Below are 17,574 nucleotides of genomic sequence, written 5' to 3'. Positions count from 1 at the left end.
ATCAGTCTTCCGAGCAATTTAGATATGTGGAAATCTGAATGTGCCTTTAAATGAAGAATTATATTATTCAAGCAGTAATTAGAAACAAAAAACAAGGCTTCTTACCTGGAGTAGGTCTATGACATCACATACGCTCATTTGGGAACAGAAGATCCTGAAACTTAAACCCTCATTTTGTTTTCCTGGCTAATAACAATAGAGAAGGGGGAAAGGATATAGGACCAACCAACGCTAGGCAGTGTCCTATGGAATCTATGGTTTACGGATTGCTTTTGCCCCTGGAAATAAATGGAACACAGACTGCCATCTTGGGGGAGTTCATGTTAGTACCCAGTCCTCGAGAGCGATGCAGATCACAGTGATGGCACCGGTGTCCATTGGACATTTATGGCATTTCATTTAAGTATGCCATAAATGTTCGTGAAGGAGTCTTTTTTGCAATGTTAATTAGGTGTCTCCCAGGATGAAAAGAAAACGATGTTGTTAATGCCATCTAACTGCACTGTGAGTCACTGATGACCCTTACCTGGGACTTTCCTTTTGGGAGAGTGCAAAGTTCTATAAAATGGAAATTTAAACTATGATTTTTTAGTCTATTTTTGTATTTTCCATAGTTAGCCTTTTATGTTTATTATGTTTGTTATACAATTGGTACTGGTATTTGAAATCCATCGTCAGTAAGGCCTGGTGGCTTTTGGTTTGTTTTAGACAGGAACATATCGTATTGTTTCAGAAGAGGAGCAGTCACTCCGTGCCAAGCTAGAGCGTCTGACAACCAAAGACCATGGGCCTGTGTTTGGCCAATGTAACAAGCTGCCAGAACACACAGTACAGAAGGTAATTTTGAGGTGTCACCTAGAGGGCGATGACTGTGTCCGTACATTCCACTAGAGCACTGCGTTACCCTTCATCATTTGTTTTAAAGTGCTTTTCTCTACAGCTTCCCAGTTACATCACCATGTCTATCCGTAGGTTCTCCTGATACTGGAGGCAGAGGGAACCTGCTAGGAGAAACTTCTATATAAAACTACAGGTATGGCTGTATAGGTGCCTCTACATAGACTGACAGCTTAGTCCAGTCTCTGCCATAGGCCTCCCCTCGCAGAGCTCTTCAGCGCTGACACTGATGCATGCATGAGATTTCGGTAAAAGGTAGCAGATGACAAAAGCTGGACTAACTGTCAATCAAATGCAGGACCCAAGCGCCGAGTAGGGAATAAGGACTAAGTGTCGGAGAGCTGGAAGTGCTTTGATGCGTCCCAGAGCACTTGCAGCTAATTTGCATATAACTTCAACAGCAGAATTCTCGGCTATGGCAAGGCAGATTTCTACTATAATGATATTGATTTACTAAGATATCAGCACCTATGCAGTCATATCTTTACTTTTAAGTGCCAAAAAAATAGAAGGTAGCACTTCAAGCTTTAGCAAAAATATCAGTGGATTTTATTGGGCCCACATGGCGTGGTGCAACGTATCGGCTTCCAAAAGCCTTTCTCAAGCAAATTCCTCCTGATAAGTTCTCTAAAATGTGATATTGACTGATGTGTGATGTCAGAGAGAAAGACAATAGTCAAAGGGAGAAATGTGCCCTGAAACCGGATAAAGGTAGCCACTAGCCTTACAGCTTTAATCATTGTCAGAAGGAGGAGGGTTCAGCCAGAAGCTATTCTTTCTGAATTGTGCATATTATATTTTTACATGACACTGAAACTTTATAAATGCTCTCAGTAAGGTCAAGCACTCCACGAACCCGAAACTGCCCATATGGGCATATTCTGACTCATGGATATGTAGAACGCAGTGGTGCCTGGATAGGCCTTTATTTTGGGCGCTTCCGTATTGACCTGTACTCACGTTCATACCAATTTATCAGATAGCTTAACAGCCACGATCTCATGTAAGAAGACTCCAGGAAAAGAGGATTGCTTTAACTGAAATTCTTGTATTATGATGAAAGTAGCAGGTAAAAAGGAATATTCAACAGAGGACATGTAATAGGATGCATGCAGATGGAAGGATGATAACAAAATATAGAATGAGGAAGGGAACAAACATACATCACAGGACTACAGGGAGAGAGTTGGGACAAAATACAGGGAAAGGCAAACTTCTGCCTAGAAAGAGGGATTGAACACAAGCAATGCAAATATGAAATGATTTCTCAAGTCGTGGGACATGACACTCCCCGTCTGAAATCCTTGGATTTCACGATGTCCGCAATTCTTCGAAGTCGTTCGAACCTGAAAAGGTAAGAGGAAAGAAACATGCATGCAATAATAAACATCAAAGATTTTAAAGTCCAAACTCGTTGTTGTCGACACGTAGATCAAACCGAAAGATAAGTCCAAATATATTAAACCCATCTTCAGATTGGGGAAGCCGCAAACATGCCAACTCTTCCACCAACCCAGAATCCAATGAGAATGTTAACAGTTCAATAAACTGGGGAATGAAGAGGAATGCTCCCCGCCGTGAGTAACGTCCAGGAGCATGTTCAGTTCATGTGATGTCCTCCTTTCGTAGAAGCAGCACGAGTTCAGTGACCGGGCGGAAGAAGGTTCGGGTAGAGCCCCCTTTTGTCACCTTAACTTCTACCTTACGAGTCTTTCCGTCCTCACTGGGTAAGACCTTGGTAATAAGTCCCATTGGCCAGTCATTACGATGAGCCTCTTTATCCTTTAAGAGAACAAGGTCTCCTTCTTGGAGATTGGGACTGGGCGTCTGCCATTTGTGACGGTTTTGAAGCAAGTGCAAATATTCGGTCTTCCAGCGATGCCAAAACACATTAGCCAGGTGTTGAACTTGTCTCCACTGACGTTTGTAAATGTCCTTGTTATTGAAATTCCCAGGTGGGACTGTAGCGGCTCCAATCTTCTGTGTAAGGAGTGTAGCTGGAGTAAGTATCGTTGGAGCATCGGGGTCGGATGATACTGGAACCAAAGGTCTAGCATTTATTATGGCTGACACTTCTGCGAGGAAAGTGACCAGAACTTCATGAGTAAGGGGAAGTTTATGGTCCAGCAACATGGAGTCGAGGATCCTTCGTGCAACACCAATCATGCGTTCCCAAGATCCACCCATGTGTGAAGAGTGTGGAGGGTTGAATACCCAAGTGCATCCATTGTCGGACAAGAAGTTGTCAAACTGCAGTTCCTTGCAGGCTCCTACAAAGTTTGTGCCGCAGTCGGACCGGAGTTGCTTGGCAGGTCCCCGGATGGAAAAGAATCTTCTTAGGGCATTGATGAAGCTGGAGGTATCCATGGATTCAATAACCTCGATGTGAACTGCACGGATACTGAGACAGGTGAATAGGACAGCCCATCGCTTACTGTTCGCAGCTCCTCCACGGGTTTTCCTGGTAACAACCGACCATGGCCCGAAGACGTCTACACCAACATATGAAAATGGTTGGTCCATGCTCAGTCGATCTGCTGGGAGGTTCGCCATTTGTTGTTGTTGGTGTTTTCCTCTGTTAAGTCCTTCTCAGTCCCTGGCTTACTAGAGGTAGGGATCCGAGTGAAATGACACGCAGCACAAAAGGTTGTGTGTTCATAGACAGGGATAGCCCTGGAGCACGTCTGACTCACTGGGCTCTACCCCCTCCTTTTTATAGCAAAAAGTTAAACATTTTACAGACATGCGCACAAGCGCTCATATTTCACATCCTTTTACAAAAACAGTCTATACTAGAGATAAGGTTCAGTTTCTGGTATGTAGGTAAAAGGTTACAATAGTCAAGAAGGAATGCGTCCATAAAAGGAAATGTCAACTTTGCTTAAGTTTCTTGAAATAAGCCAGATGTCTCAGGAGAAAGACACAATGGATTCTTTCAGTCTGATCTCCACAATTCCCCCCTTTGACATATTCTTTTATTTTTATTACCACAGGGCTAAAGACAAAGCCTTTATTTTTGGTATTACACATGTACATGCTTGTATTCAATAAGAGAATCAAATCTAGTATTAATTCTTCCGTTTAACTCTCGCAACCTTTTCTTTGTTTTGCAATAAGTTTGTTCATTCTTTTTTTCTTTATACGGCAGTATACTAAAACATTTATGAAACAACAAAAAGTTAATACGGTAATAATAATTAGAATCACTAGAAGATAACATAAGAAAAGGAAAAAAAAAAATTTATACTCTTGCATCTATTACACAAAGTTTATCTGTGCATACTGAGATACCCTTGAGCACAATCTGGAATAGTACGTATATGACTACAATAATCATAACTATATGTATAATGCTCTGCATAATCCCAGCAACCCACCCACCGATTCCTCTGAACCAGTTGGCTGGGTTAAGAAAAGAAAAGGTATCTGACCACCAGCTATCCTTATTCTGGTCATTATCTTTGTCATACTGATCTCTGAGTCGTTGTACGTCCTTTAATTTAAATGTCATACTCATCAGATTCATTACAAACCAGGTTCCCCGGTTTGCTTGTACAATCGCTTGCATTACCTTGAGGGAACAACTCAGAATGTTCCCAATTTCTATTGTGTATGTATCTTTCCAATACTACAGGTTTGAAGGCATCAGAGGAAGGGACGGTTGTACTGAAACTGAGCTGTAGATTTTCAGTGGGGACCTGTCCTAGATCAGTTAATCCAGTCTTATTCCTAGGTACCCATTTTCCTCCCTTGAATGCTAAATATTGTAGATGTGTATTACTCCCTGAGAGATTACCCTGCCACCAAGGAAATTCTACCCATCCCACAATTGGTATGGCGATTGTAGTATTCCACAGCCTAGCATTACCAGTTTGGTTATTGGCCAGTTTGTCTGAACAATTAGGCCAAGCGAATATTTCTTCTGCTGATACGGGAACTGCTAGAAAAGGTATACTTGTGGCTGATACCGGTGAATGGGTACAGATCCAACAATCTGTCAGGGTTTGTGTATTGTTTAACAAGTCATGCACTAATTTTCTATGATGTTGTACGAATCTATTGTTCAAAGGGGTTAGAGAATTTAGTCTTTCCCATGCCTTTGTCGTGGTTAATACTATTAACATCAATATCATGAGTTTATACTGCTTTTTTTGCAATGGCTTGCATGTATCCATGATGCCTTTCCTTCAAGCTTGACTGATGTAGGTGTTGTCAACAGGACTTGGAAGGGTCCGTCAAACCTTGGTTCTAGAGCCTTTCTGGTGTGTCTTTTTACATAGACTTGATCACCTGGTTCCAACTTGTGACTTCCTTCAATGTTGTCAGGATCTGGAAGGGAAGCAAAAACTTGTGCATGCACCTTAGTTAATTGTTTCTGAAGATTTTGCACATAAGAAGTCAATGACTCAATATTTAACACAAGTTGCTGTGGAAAATAACATCCTAAATTGGCAGTCCTACCAAACAAAATTTCATATGGAGACAGTTTAGTCTTACCCCTTGGGGTATTGCGTATTGAGTAAAGGGCCAGTGGAAGGCATTCTGTCCAAGGCTTTCCTGTTTCAGCCATGGCTTTCTGTATTTTTAATTTTAAAGTTCCATTCATGCGTTCCACCTTACCAGAACTTTGAGGATGATACGGAGTGTGTAACTGACTTTCAACACCCAACATTTTCAGTACATTTTGAAATATTTCTCCAGTGAAATGAGTACCCCTATCTGACTCGATCACTTCAGGGAGACCGTAACGGGGTATCAGTCCGGCAACTAGCTTTACAGCAGTGTTTTTAGCTGAAGCCTTCCGAACTGGATAGGCCTCTGGCCACCCTGAGAACATGTCCACACACACCAACACATACTCATACCCATTACTTTTTGGCAGCTGGATAAAGTCTATTTGTAATCGCTGAAACGGATAGAGAGGTCGGACGTGGTGCTTCATAGGGGTCTTTGTTGTCTGTCCGGGATTATGTGCCAGGCATATAGCGCATGCAGCACAATAGTCTCTTGCATAGTTGCCAAAACCTGGAGCCAACCAGACTTGCTTTGCCAGTAGTGTCATTGCATTTGCAGACACATGAGTAGGGTGGTGCAGTCCACCAACTACAATCGGGTACCAGGCTCTAGGTAGACATATTAGTCCATCTTTCTTCCAAATTCCTGCTTGTTCTTCTGCCCCTTCCTTTTTCCATCTATCCCTCTCCTCTTCTCCTGCATCTTCCTGTGCTTGTCTCAGTCTATCTTCAGTATTTTCTGTGAGGTTTACAGTATGAACCTGTCGTAAGGGTTTGACTGCCGCTGCTTTGGCTGCTTTATCAGCCCTATCATTTCCCCTAGATTCCCTAGTGTCGAGTCTCACATGTGCAGCTACCTTAATTACTGCTACTTCTTTTGTTTCTTGTGCAGCCTCTAAGATCTGTTTGATCAAAGAAGCATGTTTTACAGGTTGTCCTGATGCTGTCATGTAACCTCTAGCTCTCCAGATTACTCCAAAATCAAACACAATACCATGTGCATACCTAGAATCAGTGTATATATTAGCTGTCTGATTCTCAGCTATTTTTAGTTCTTCGATCAATGCTGTTAGTTCTGCTTCTTGTGCAGACTGTTTTGGTGGAAGTGGTTCTGCTTTGAGAGTTTCAGATTCTGACACAACTGCATACCCTGTATGGAAGTTACCTGTGTCATCTGCAAACCTACTACCGTCTATAAACAGCTCTAAATCTGGATTTTGAAGTGGTGTTTCGGATACATTGGGTAAGCCTGCTGTTTCTTGTAAAATGAGCTCTGTACAATCATGTGTGTCTGTAGGGAAAAAATTTGCGTGTGGATCAGTGTCCTTATTCCCCCCTTCAGACTCGAGAGGTAGCAGTGTAGCTATATTGAGAGTCTGAAGCCTAGCAAATGTGATAGTAGAGGGGAGCAGCAAAGAACACTGCAGCCGCAAGTGTCTGGCCATGGAAATGTGTTTTGGTTGGACCTGGTTTAATATCCCATAAACATCATGTGTAGTTTGAACTGTGAGTGGATACTCTAGGACAATTTCTGATGCTTTGTCCAACAATAGTGAGACAGCAACAACTACACGTACACAGGTTGGCGCTGCTCTAGCTACGGGATCTAACCTTGCTGAAAGATATGCAATTGGTCTTTGTTTCCCTGCATGCTTCTGGGTAAGAACTCCTGTAGCATGAGAATCAACTTCTGCAGCCATAAGCTGAAATGGTTTGGTGTAGTCTGGTAGCCCTAACGCTGGAGCTGAAACAAGGGCATCTTTTAATTGTTGGAACGAAATCTGACCTTCTTTTGTCAACAAATAAGGTTCACTTTTTACACAGTCATACAGTGGTTGCATTAGTTGACTGGCATGTATAATCCATTGTCTACAATGAGACACTATTCCTAAAAATGCTCGTAGCTGTTTATGATTTCTAGGCTCATTCATCTGTCTTATTGCTTCAGTTCTTTGAGGTGTAAGATGCTTTTTACCTTGAGAAATGCAATGACCTAGAAAGACCACTTTGATCTGACAAACTTGTAGCTTTTGTCTATTCACTTTACACCCTTCTTTTTCTAGAAAACATAGTAAACTCACAGTGGACCTTTCTGCAGTTTCTAGATCTGGGCAGCAAAGTAGTATGTCATCCACATACTGTAAAATTACTACCTGTGGTTCGGGTTCAAACCTTTGAAGAACTGTTTGTAGGGCATTTGAATAAAGAGTAGGGGAGTGTATCATTCCCTGTGGAAGGCGTGTCCACGCCAACTGTTTGCCCTTAAATGTAAATGCAAACAAATGCCAACTGTCTTGGTGTAAAGGAACCGAGAAAAATGCATTTGAAAGATCTATTACAGTAAACACTTGAGAACTGGCTGGTATCTGTGATAGTAACGTATGAGGATTGGGTACAACTGGGGTGATTGGATCTAGAACTTTGTTTATTTCTCTTAGATCATGTACCATACGATATTTGGGCATAGAACCCTTATCAAGAGTTCTCTTCTTGACTGGATACAGAGGAGTGTTAGCAGGTGATTGTATCTCTACCAAAACTCCTTTCTCTCTATATCCCTCTATCTGTTTTGTAATCACTAATTCCTGCTGGGCACTCACAGGGTATTGTCTGAGCTGTGGGAGAACAGTTCCTGGTTGCACAGATAATTTTACAGGAGAGATATGCAATAATCCCACATCAGTGTCACCCTGTGCCCACAGTGTTTCTGGGATCATTGAGAGATCTAGATCTGTGGTGTACTCTTTTTCTTCAGTATAATCCTCAAAAGCCTGAATTCTGACATATTGTTCTAATGATTCTGCATCATCAGGGATAGTCAGCATAACTGTGCCATCTTCCCTAAAATTGATGTTAGCTTCTAATTTCTTTAGGACATCAGTTCCTAACAGACATGTTGGGGCACCTCTGGCATACAAAAATCTGGATGCAAAACATTTAGGTCCTAATGAGACCTCTAGGGGCACAGTATATGGCAGTGTTCGAATTACCCCATCATAACCCTCAGCAAAAGTTGTTTGTTCTGAAATATCTTCCGGATTCGGAAGAAAATCTTGATTCAAAATTGAGGAAGTTGCACCTGTATCTATCAAAAATGGAATCTCTCTCCCCCCCACATTCACCTGTATCATAGGTCTTCTAGCTGGTAGGGAAGTTTGTAACACATCGAGTCAATCTGAATCTGGTATGGGACCATCTATGATGGTAGATTTCTGCTGGTTGTCCGTTTGGGGAGGGTTATTTCTGGGAACAAATTTGCCTGACTTTATATCTGCCAACTTCTTCCTGCACTCTCTTTGGAAATGACCTGGCTTTTTACAGTAGTGGCAAGGAAAATTGTGTCTCACTCTTCCTCCTGTATTAGCTTGTGCTATTCTAACAGGCTTACGATTCTCTCTCATATCCATGGCTATTCCTAAACATCGTTGTTTCACAATATTTGGTTGTTCAATTGTTCTCCAATCTGGAGTAGAGGATTTAAATTTTTCTCTGATTTTCGGATCTAGCCCCTCTATTAATTGTTTTGTAAAAAGTCTCCTTACTGAAGCATCAGTCAAATCCAATCCTTCATCCCTAAAGCTATTTTCTAGTTCTTGACTATATTCTTCAATACTTTGCCCAAATTTCTGCATAATCACACCCGTAGATCCCCTTTCCCTCTGTTTTCCTCTCATGAAAATTATTAATGCCTCTGTGAACTGGGTACCTGATGCTTCTGTCTGTAAGGCACCCCCTTCTGCCACTGGTCTATTGGGCTGTAGGTGTGTCAATAATTCCTGAAAAAGTCCGGGGGACATTTTCATTCTACATAATTCTTCCCCGTCCGCCCAGACCCCAGCATGAGTCTGCATGATTTGTTGTATATACTGCGCAAATCGGATAGGATATTGAGTGGGATCAGGCGCATTATGCAGGAGGGACATACCCTCAGCAGGGGACCAAGGAAAGTATTGTCTGGTCTGATGATATCTGGTGTTCATTACCCCGTCAGCACCAGGTTCCCTAAAGGGTCTTGGTACTACCCTAACAGGGGCAAGTACAGCGCCATATCTAGGTGTACCACAGGCTAGGCAATCATTTCTCCAATCTGGATTTTGTTGTCCACAGTGTGAACATTCCCATCCTCCTACCCCACCAAGATTGGGATACAAGGCTTGGAAATTGTTTTCCTCCTTCTGCTCTTCCAGATGGTACAAATGATTGGGCTTTTGGATCTAGGTAAGGTGGCGGGATTATGTCACAACTTTTTCCCTTCCCCATGATCCATTTGGAAGTGTCTGGATCGTACTTCCAATTCTCCTCTTTAGCTGTTTTTGAGACCTCTATCATACAGTGTATGATTTCTTCCCACCCATTGTCTTTGATAATTCCACCTCGTTCTTTACTCAGTTTTTCCCATTCTGTACTGAACATAAGTGCTTCTGAAATTCCCAATTTTTCTCTTACCCTCCTAATCTGCCTTCTGACTATCTTTCCACATCTTTCCTGTATGATATCTGCTGCTTCCACTTGTCCTAAGACGGTTTTTGTCTGTTTATTTCCCATTTTTCTTTTCAATATTAGCTATGACTACCCTAGGTGACGTTTGGACAACCACTTCCTCTGTTGGTGGCGTCTCGTTGCCTTCTCTCCTAAGGAGCTAAAATATTGAAGGGCTGATCTGCTCCGTTCTTCCTAACGTGCAGAACGTACTTAAGTGCTATTATGCACGCAAACAGACCCAGCAACACCATACAGATCACAAAACTCTCAGTCTCAGATATCATACTTGTCCCAGGCTCATGAAACCGCGTCCTGGGCTCATTCTATCAAACCTTATCCAGAAATGAAGGAGGTTAAGCACTTAATTGAGAGTCAAGCATGGGCGGAGGTCTCCCAGAAGGACGCAACCACATGACCCAGTTAGGCTGACTTCCGTGTATAAGGCTTATACCCCAACTATTTCGGCTTATTTTTCTACGCACTTTTGCTCTTCTTTCACAACATACCACAACCTTCACACTGTTCACACACTGCCAGGGACAGGACTCATAAATCTATACAATATGGTAACCCGAGTTTTATAGGTATCTACTCACTACTAGACTAACCCAGCGTGACACGGCTCATAGAGATCTTTCGGATAATACAGGGCAGATAAAAGAGAACTAATAATGTCTCTTACCTGGCCAGGTTTTTCAGTTCATTTGCCGTCCATTATCCCAGATCTCCGTTGTCCGTATCCGCAGGTAAATCTCGAGCAAATACTCTCACCTCAGGTCCCTGTTCGGGCGCCAAAGTAATGTTAAGTCCTTCTCAGTCCCTGGCTTACTAGAGGTAGGGATCCGAGTGAAATGACACGCAGCACAAAAGGTTGTGTGTTCATAGACAGGGATAGCCCTGGAGCACGTCTGACTCACTGGGCTCTACCCCCTCCTTTTTATAGCAAAAAGTTAAACATTTTACAGACATGCGCACAAGCGCTCATATTTCACATCCTTTTACAAAAACAGTCTATACTAGAGATAAGGTTCAGTTTCTGGTATGTAGGTAAAAGGTTACAATAGTCAAGAAGGAATGCGTCCATAAAAGGAAATGTCAACTTTGCTTAAGTTTCTTGAAATAAGCCAGATGTCTCAGGAGAAAGACACAATGGATTCTTTCAGTCTGATCTCCACACCTCGTAACCTTCGACACTTGACACATCTATGGAGAACTGAAGAGACGCACCTCTTCATTCCCATGATCCACAAGCCAGCAGACCTGATGGCACCTTCAGTAAGATGTCTGCCTTGGTGCTGTACTCGTTCGTGATAGTGCCGAATCAACAGAGTAGTGATGTGATGTCGACCTGGAATGATGATAGGATTCTGCTCCTTATCGTATAAGTCTGATTTACTTAAACGTCCTCCCACTCTTAGAAACTTGAGATGATCGACTACTGGATTCAAGTCGAGTAGAGTGCTGTTTTTGGACACGCTGACTCCCTTGGTAATACTGCCAATCTCATGTGAATATTCTTCTTGTTGCACACACCTGATGATAACTTGTTCAGCATGATCTCTGTCAAAGATGTTCTGCATAAAGTCAATGAAATGCTTCTCCATCTCTGGTTTCTTCTTTAGGGTACGCTTTAAGGATGAGAACCTTGCAGTTGCCTGCTGCAGGTTGTTCGGCAACCTCGCTCTTGGGAAACGAAAGGGTAAAGGAGCTACCCAACTGTTGGAGTCGTCTTGAACAAATTCTTTATCCATAACCTTTATAAATTCTTTATCTTCCCTTGTGGGTGCCAACTTGTTGTCATTACTTGTGGAATCGAACACTGATGACCCGAGGTTTTCTTCCCAGGACTGGAGCGTGTTCATGTTGTTGAAGGATTCCTGTTGCCACTTGGTGTTGCTCACTTTCTCTTTCACCCAGTAGTGATGTGGGCATGGCTGAAAATGAGTGCTGCGACCATTTGACAAGATGTGTGTTTTGTAAGAGGAGATGTTGTTAGGTCTCTTCATCTTGTGTATGCAAACATTGCCTATGATTACCCAGCCTAGATCTAAGCGTTGGGCAAATGGTGCATCGTGTGGTCCGTTAATTTGCTGACGCACCTTGTGCAGCCAGAGAATGTCTCTGCCAAGCAGAATCAGGGTATCTGCACTGTTGTTGAGGGCTGGTATCTTGTTTGCTATCCCCTTGAGATGTTGGTGATGAAGAGCAGCCTCTGGCGTTGGGATCTCTTCTCGATTGGATGGAATCTGGTTGCACTCGACCAGTGTAGGTAACGGTATCTCGACGGTGTTCTCGAGAGATGTCGCTGTAAGACCACTGGCCCTTCTCCCATAAACCTCTGTAACACCACTGCAGGTACCTAAGGTGTAAGGGTAAGCATTTCCCTTTAAGTTAAACATATCAAAGAGTTCTGACCTTGCAAGTGATCGGTTGCTCTGATCATCCAGAAGGACGTACACCTTTACGGCTTTCTCTGGGTGACCGTTGGGATATACGTTCACCAGGCAAATCTTCGCACAGGACTTGTCCCAGAGGTCTTCTCCGCAGACTTCTGTGCATGAAGAAGATATTGTGGTATGGCTTGCAGTTTGAGCTGCGACCTCCCCGCCATGGCTCGTGGTGGGGGAAGGAGTAAGTGTAGCGTCGGGACGGAATGGGTGGAGTGCTTGTACGTGGTCCTCACTGTCACACTCCATGCACTTAATTGTAGTTTTGCAGTCTTTAGCAAGGTGTTCAGTAGAAGCACAACATCTGTAGCATACCCCGAACTTCTTTAGAAGCTCCTTGCGTTCTAGGAGCGGTTTCTTCCTGAAGCCGATGCACTTTTTTAAGGGATGTGGCTTCTTGTGGATGGGACACTCACGATTTGGGTTCTCTATCTTTTCACCCTTGTTACTCTTGCCTGGGGCTGATGTTGGTAAGGGAAGAATATCCGTCTTCTTCACTGACACTGGACCCCTGCGGTTTCTGTCATTCGAGCGTGCGCTCACGTATTTAGAAGGAGGTGAAGCTGGGCCACTGGATTCTTCGTAGGAAAAGCTTGGGTCGTTCTTACACTCTGCGACGTTTTTTATAAACTCACAGAAGTAGGAGAACGGAGGAAATGACACTTGATGGTCCTTCTTGTATTTTGACCCTAGTGTAGTCCACCTTTCTTGTACGTTGTATGGTAGCTTGGAGATAATGGGATTTACTCTACGAGCAGTGTCCAGATAGCTGAGGCCAGGTAGGTGGGTGTCTGCCTTGGCCAGCTGGAGCTCTAACAGCAAGTCACTGAGCTCTAGGAACTTTGAACTGTCCTTGCTTGATATCTTTGGAAAACTCTGTAGACGCTTGAACAGTGCATCCTCTATGGCTTCTGGACTGCCAAAGTTTTTCTCTAGTCTTTCCCATGCAGCCATGAGACCAGCCATTGGATTACTGATATGTACAGACCTGAGTCTCTTGACACGTTCTGTGGATTGTGGTCCTAGCCATCTGATTAGCAGGTCCAGCTCTTCGGCAGCAGTGATGCCGAGGTCACTAGTTACGGTTCTAAAGGCATTTTTCCAACCTCTGTAATTTTCAGGTTGGTCGTCAAACCTTGTGAGACCGGTTTTAGTGAGTTCGCGGCGAATCATGTACCTTGCGAAGTCGGACATGTCTGTTCTTTCTGACTTAGGATGCACGAATGTGGGCTGAGCGGTGTTGTACATAGGAGTGGAGACGTCTTGGCCTTGAAACGTGGGTAAGTATGGAGTGGCATATGCATTTAGTCCAGCAACCGGTTTGGTGGGTATAGTCTTTGCTACATGCGGAGCTGGCACTGTGCGGTTGTCGAGAGTATAATGACCTGCCGGTATATTGGGTTGCGTGTAGATAATAGCCTGTGGAGTTTGATGAGATGCAGGGTCTTGGCGCATACCGGAATACGAAGGAAGTTCAAGTTTGGGAGCATTGTACTGACCTTGAGTGTAGGGTTCTGTAAGTGGATCGGCATCCTGGTGCCCTGGAGAAGCATGAACGCCATCAGGAGTGTTAGTGATGATCTGCGGTTCGCCATTTTGGCTTAGCACGTAGTCTCTTGTGCGTTCAATAGGGTCCTCTGCCTCCACTTCACACAAACTGATGCTGTCTCTTTGACTCCCACTGATAGCTCGCTCCAGGATCCTTAACTCCGCCATGGCTGTTGCGTGCTCACATTCCTTCTCCAGAGCTTCCTTGCGTGCTGCATCCGCATCCATTTCTGCTCTCTTTTGTGCTGTGGCTGCATCCATTTCTGCTCTCTTTTGCGCAAAGGCTGCTTGTATTTTAGACGTTTCTGCCTTAGCACGTGCCCTTATAAGCTGCTCGCTGAGAGTGGAATGTTTTGATGAACTTGACCTAGATGAGCGTTTTGAGTGCTTAGACGATTTGGATGAGCGAGATGATGCATCTGGTGTCCGTGCAATTTTAGCCTTTATCTTTGTCTTAATGTCGCGTACGGTGTAGTCTCTTTCAGAATTAAGCTGCTGGAAACTTTGCAATTCTTTTAAAGTCTCTGGCAGATTCAGTTTCTTCAGGAGAATAATGTATTGGTCAGTCTTCTCCATATACCTTTGGTATGCTGTGCATAATTGTTCTAGGGCTCCCTCAAGTGGTAACTCGTGAGAAGCAGGCCTTGATACAGTGTCTATGTGACTCAGCACTTTCTCCCACAGTGAAGACACATCATTATATACAACACATTTTTCAGTCTCTAAATTCTCCATGACTTTCCATGTAGGTTTGACTGTACGTTTTCCTCTTTCACTAGCTGGTGGATGGGGATCTGGGTCTCTTTCCTGTGTTTGTAAGTCTGGTAGGGAAATTGTATACCTTGCTTCAGACATGATTTGATTGCAGGCAGGAAGAGTGGATGATGAGGGATATACTTTTCACTGTTTATCTGCAGTGTGTGGCTTCTATGCACGCTAGGGTCTGGCTGGGAACTGGGTTACTGTGTATCTGGGAAATGTCCTTTTCCACTGAGGTTCAGCACAGACCTTGAGTTACTGTCTCTGAAGGCAGGATATTCCTTTTTACTATTCTGACTCATGGATATGTAGAACGCAGTGGTGCCTGGATAGGCCTTTATTTTGGGCGCTTCCGTATTGACCTGTACTCACGTTCATACCGATTTATCAGATAGCTTAACTCAGCCACGATCTCATGTAAGAAGACTCCAGGAAAAGAGGATTGCTTTAACTGAAACTCTTGTATTATGATGAAAGTAGCAGGTAAAAAGGAATATTCAACAGAGGACATGTAATAGGATGCATGCAGATGGAAGGATGATAACAAAATGGAGAATGAGGGAGGGAACAAACATACATCACAGGACTACAGGGAGAGAGTTGGGACAAAATACAGGGAAAGGCAAACTTCTGCCTAGAAAGAGGGATTGAACACAAGCAATGCAAATATTAAATGATTTCTCAAGTCGTGGGACATGACAGGGCATGTGGGCATACAGACATTGAAATGTAAAGCCATTAACTCCTTTATATCTTCTATCTATTGCTGTATTCCCCATTAATTAGCACTTTGATTCATATGCAAATGAGGCATTAAGTGCTCTAGGTGTGACCGAGCACTTCCCAGGCCTCTGACTCCCAGGGCTGTTTCCCTGTCCAGCACCAGTCTCTTTAGCCTGATCGATAGCTCCCTGTTTTCCTTACCTGGTGCCCAAGGTCACACAGACAGAGAGGTATCAATCAGGCTAAAGAGGCTAGTGATGTGCGGGGAAACAACCTCAGGGGACATTGGCTTATTAAGACTCTATGACACCCAAAGTACTTAATTCCTCATTTGCATATTAATTAAAACATTACGTACACTGCAAAAGATAGAAGATATAAAGATGTTGATGTATTTATATTTGAAAGCCCTGTATGCCCATGTACAATTTACTGACAAGTTCAATTTAAAGGGGTTGTCTGCTTTAGGCCCTGCTCATATGTTAGTGTTCAATTTGACTGCAGCGCCACTACAGGGGAAATGAAGCATTACATGGTGGCCATTGAAAACAATAAGTTGTCCATGTAATGCGTGGGGTTGCCAGTTTCTCTAGTGCAGACAATGCTCTTAAGGCCAGGTTACATGCCGACTTTGGCCATAACACAGGCCATGTGGGCAAAGATCGCTGTATGCCACTGCTACATTGCAATATAATGCAAGTGAATGACGTCGTTTTGTGAGCCACAAGGTACAAGTCTCTGAAAACGGGTTCCTGTGTCACAGTCAAAGTCATCTCGTAAACCCATCTTTGGAGATGGTCTCTGCTCCAACTCAAACATGGAATTTCCCACCCAGGTATTCAAATGGTTCTTTTAATCAATACAAAGATTTTATTGGTGTTGAGAGATTAAAGTAAAGTATTTTTTTTAACACCAATTAGCAACAATACCTCAACATTAAGGAAAATATTCCCTATTGTCTATAGAAACCAGGCAAGGTTTCATCTTTCCATCTAGTTAAAGAAAACTGAACTTTGATGAACCTGAGCAACAAGCCTATAAACATGAGGCAGCTTTGATACATGAGGCCTTATGTACTTCTACATGGAAAACCTTCAGTTCTTTCACTTATACAAAAACATAACCATGAAGTTTGATAGAATGTGTAATATCATGTTTTCCCACATTTCTAGGCTAAAGATGAATTAAATGAGACAGCCGAGAAGCGAGAATCTGCTGTAAAGGAACTGCGAGACCTAGTGCAGGAGAAGGCGACCAATGGTGATGACCTCTCCAGGAGAGTGGCAGAGAAGGTGGTGGGGAATGATGATTTCTTTTTTCTGCGTTTCATTCGGGCCCGGAAATTTGACATAAATCGTGCCTATGACCTTATGAAAGGTAAGTGACTGTGCCATCTGCTAGACTGGTGTCTAAATAGTTCTGAGTGTCCTGAATATTACTGCTGACCTGTGCTCCAGTACTGCAAAATGGTAAGGTCTGCAAGGAGGGGTTCATCTACCAAAGACATTTATGGCATATCCAAGCTCGTCTCTGCCTCCAAGACCCAGACTTCAGTAGAAATGTACAGTGACTTCTCCCCTCCATTCAGCCTCCTATATCGGTTCATATAGAGGAGGGGACCAGACCTCTGATCTTTTGATAAGTGCGGGTGCTAGAGGAGGAATTTGATAGGTCATGTTCCATAAAAGTCTTTGGCGAGAAAACTTCTTTCATACAGATCAGGGTTAAAGAAGACCCGTCACCATGTCAAAAGTGGCCAGTTTTTACTCTCCTTTGTGTGTTTTAGCCGCCATACACTTCCAGATATATGTGTCTTTTCATTTAGTGCTAATTTTTAAGGTTTTTATCAAGGTGGTGTGGCTCAAGGATTATCTAGGGGCGTGTCTTTAGGCCTCTTTGCATTATTACCTTGTGAGCCACACCCCCTTGTTACAGAAAAACAGACCAGAAAAATTAGCACTAAGGAAAAGACCCAGAACTCTGGAACTGTATTGCAAATATATATATATATATATATATATATATATATATATATATATATATATATATATATATATATATATATATATATATAAAAACTCACTTACTCAGAGGTCTAGCGGAAATAAAATAAGAGCAGAAACTGCCCACTGCTGATGTGGTGACAGGTTCTCTGTAAAGCCATTTAGACCAGCCAACGAGCATGACAAGAACATTTGTTTCCA

General features: G+C 43.0%; 1 protein-coding gene across 4 annotated transcripts in view; it reads left to right on the top strand.

The window, feature by feature from the left end:
* RLBP1 (retinaldehyde binding protein 1) overlaps positions 1-17,574 on the top strand; it is a 97,215-nt gene that overhangs the window by 17,945 nt on the left and 61,696 nt on the right. For all 4 annotated transcript variants that reach the window (XM_077263471.1, XM_077263470.1, XM_077263469.1 and 1 more), the window contains 2 exons: positions 709-837; positions 16,543-16,747. In XM_077263471.1, the coding sequence (XP_077119586.1) occupies positions 709-837; positions 16,543-16,747 (334 nt within the window). The remainder of the gene's footprint in view (positions 1-708; positions 838-16,542; positions 16,748-17,574) is intronic.

Source organism: Ranitomeya variabilis, chromosome 5, assembly GCF_051348905.1.
Source record: "Ranitomeya variabilis isolate aRanVar5 chromosome 5, aRanVar5.hap1, whole genome shotgun sequence".
Taxonomy (NCBI): Eukaryota; Metazoa; Chordata; class Amphibia; order Anura; family Dendrobatidae; genus Ranitomeya; species Ranitomeya variabilis.
This window is presented reverse-complemented; position numbering and strand designations above follow the sequence as displayed.